Genomic DNA, 1,308 nt, shown 5'->3' on the forward strand with positions numbered 1-1,308 from the left:
GATAAAGCCAAGATGTTGGTATTACTGGCTGGTATCTTCGTGGTCCACATTGCCACTGTTATTATGTTATTTGTTTCCACCATTGCCAATGTGAGTAATGTTCTTTTGTTCATTCATTCATTGAGAAATTATTTAAATATTTACACTAAGTGCTGCAAAAGAAGTTTAAGCCATAATCTCTGACCTTTGTGAACTCACAGCTTAGTTGGGGGAAAAAATAAACACACACTCATACTTAAGACAATTAAGTAACAAGAGGATAAAAGCAAGTGTCCATCTGAGGGGTCACACCAGGGCTGAAGGCGTTTAGAGGCTGGAGGGGGAATGAGGCTTCCTCAGTCTCTAGAGGGGCCTGTCCCACGCAGAGATGGGAGCTTGAGGTGAACTTGGAGGACTGGTGGATGGGCGGACGGTCGGGGTCTCCTAGAGGAAAGAATGTTGAGATGCATTCCAGGTAGGAGTGCTCGTGAAGATGCACACCCGGGCAGCATAAGCTGTGTTCAGGGAATAATGGGGGACACCTTGTGTCTGGAGCAGAACTTCTCTTCCTCCTGGGAACTTTGATTAGAAGGATAGATGGGAATGAGAGGATGAGAGGATCTGATTACCAGACTGATGAATTTGAGTTTTGAGTAGAGAGTAGCATGTGAAAGTGGAATTTTGCAAGATTGATTTGGTGCCACTGAATTCCCTTGGACAAAACAATGTCAAAATATTGTGGTGATAATCTTTTCTCTCTGAGCCTTGGGTGACTCTGACCTCTAGTGGTAGTTTACAGTGCCCAATTTGCTTTTATTGTGGTTTTCTCAGGAAAAACAAGATTTAAAAACCAAGGCTCCACCATTCACTAGGCGGGCAAACGATGGTTCCAGAATTTGTTCAGGTCCCTGTTACAGTTAAAGAATATGAGTTTTAAAGTTCGGATAGAAAAGCCTTGTAAACATTGAGGGTTTGATTACAAGCAGGGCTAAATTTAAGCATAACTGTCGTAAAGACACAGCCCTTGCCCGTGTGGCCACCTCCAGATTTTGTAATTCAGCCATTCTGTATGCCAACCCTATGTCTCCCAGATCAACTTCCTCAAAATGTATTATTGGATGCCACAGTGCTGCATATCTGTGAATTAGCTCCTGATACAGGGCTTGGCACCCAGTTGTTTATTGATGAGGAGCAGGTGATTGCATGTCCTTACCCCTGCTTTTCTAGGATATGCATTTTGTGTATGTGTGTAGACATGACCCTGCATTTGTTTTCTTTTTTTTTTTTTTTTCCTTTTTGTCTTTTTTCATGACCGGCAACGGATCGCAA

At 42.8% G+C, this 1,308-nt stretch overlaps 1 protein-coding gene across 1 annotated transcript in view; it reads left to right on the plus strand.

The window, feature by feature from the left end:
- The first annotated feature begins 12 nt into the window (after positions 1-12).
- The window catches only part of EMP1 (epithelial membrane protein 1), a 7,948-nt gene continuing 6,652 nt past the window's right edge, over positions 13-1,308 (plus strand). Inside the window, exon 1 of the mRNA XM_008579064.1 lies at positions 13-90. Within this exon, the coding sequence (XP_008577286.1) occupies positions 13-90 (78 nt within the window). The remainder of the gene's footprint in view (positions 91-1,308) is intronic.

The sequence above is a fragment of the Galeopterus variegatus genome, unplaced genomic scaffold, assembly GCF_000696425.1.
Source record: "Galeopterus variegatus unplaced genomic scaffold, G_variegatus-3.0.2 Scaffold1802, whole genome shotgun sequence".
NCBI lineage: Eukaryota > Metazoa > Chordata > Mammalia > Dermoptera > Cynocephalidae > Galeopterus > Galeopterus variegatus.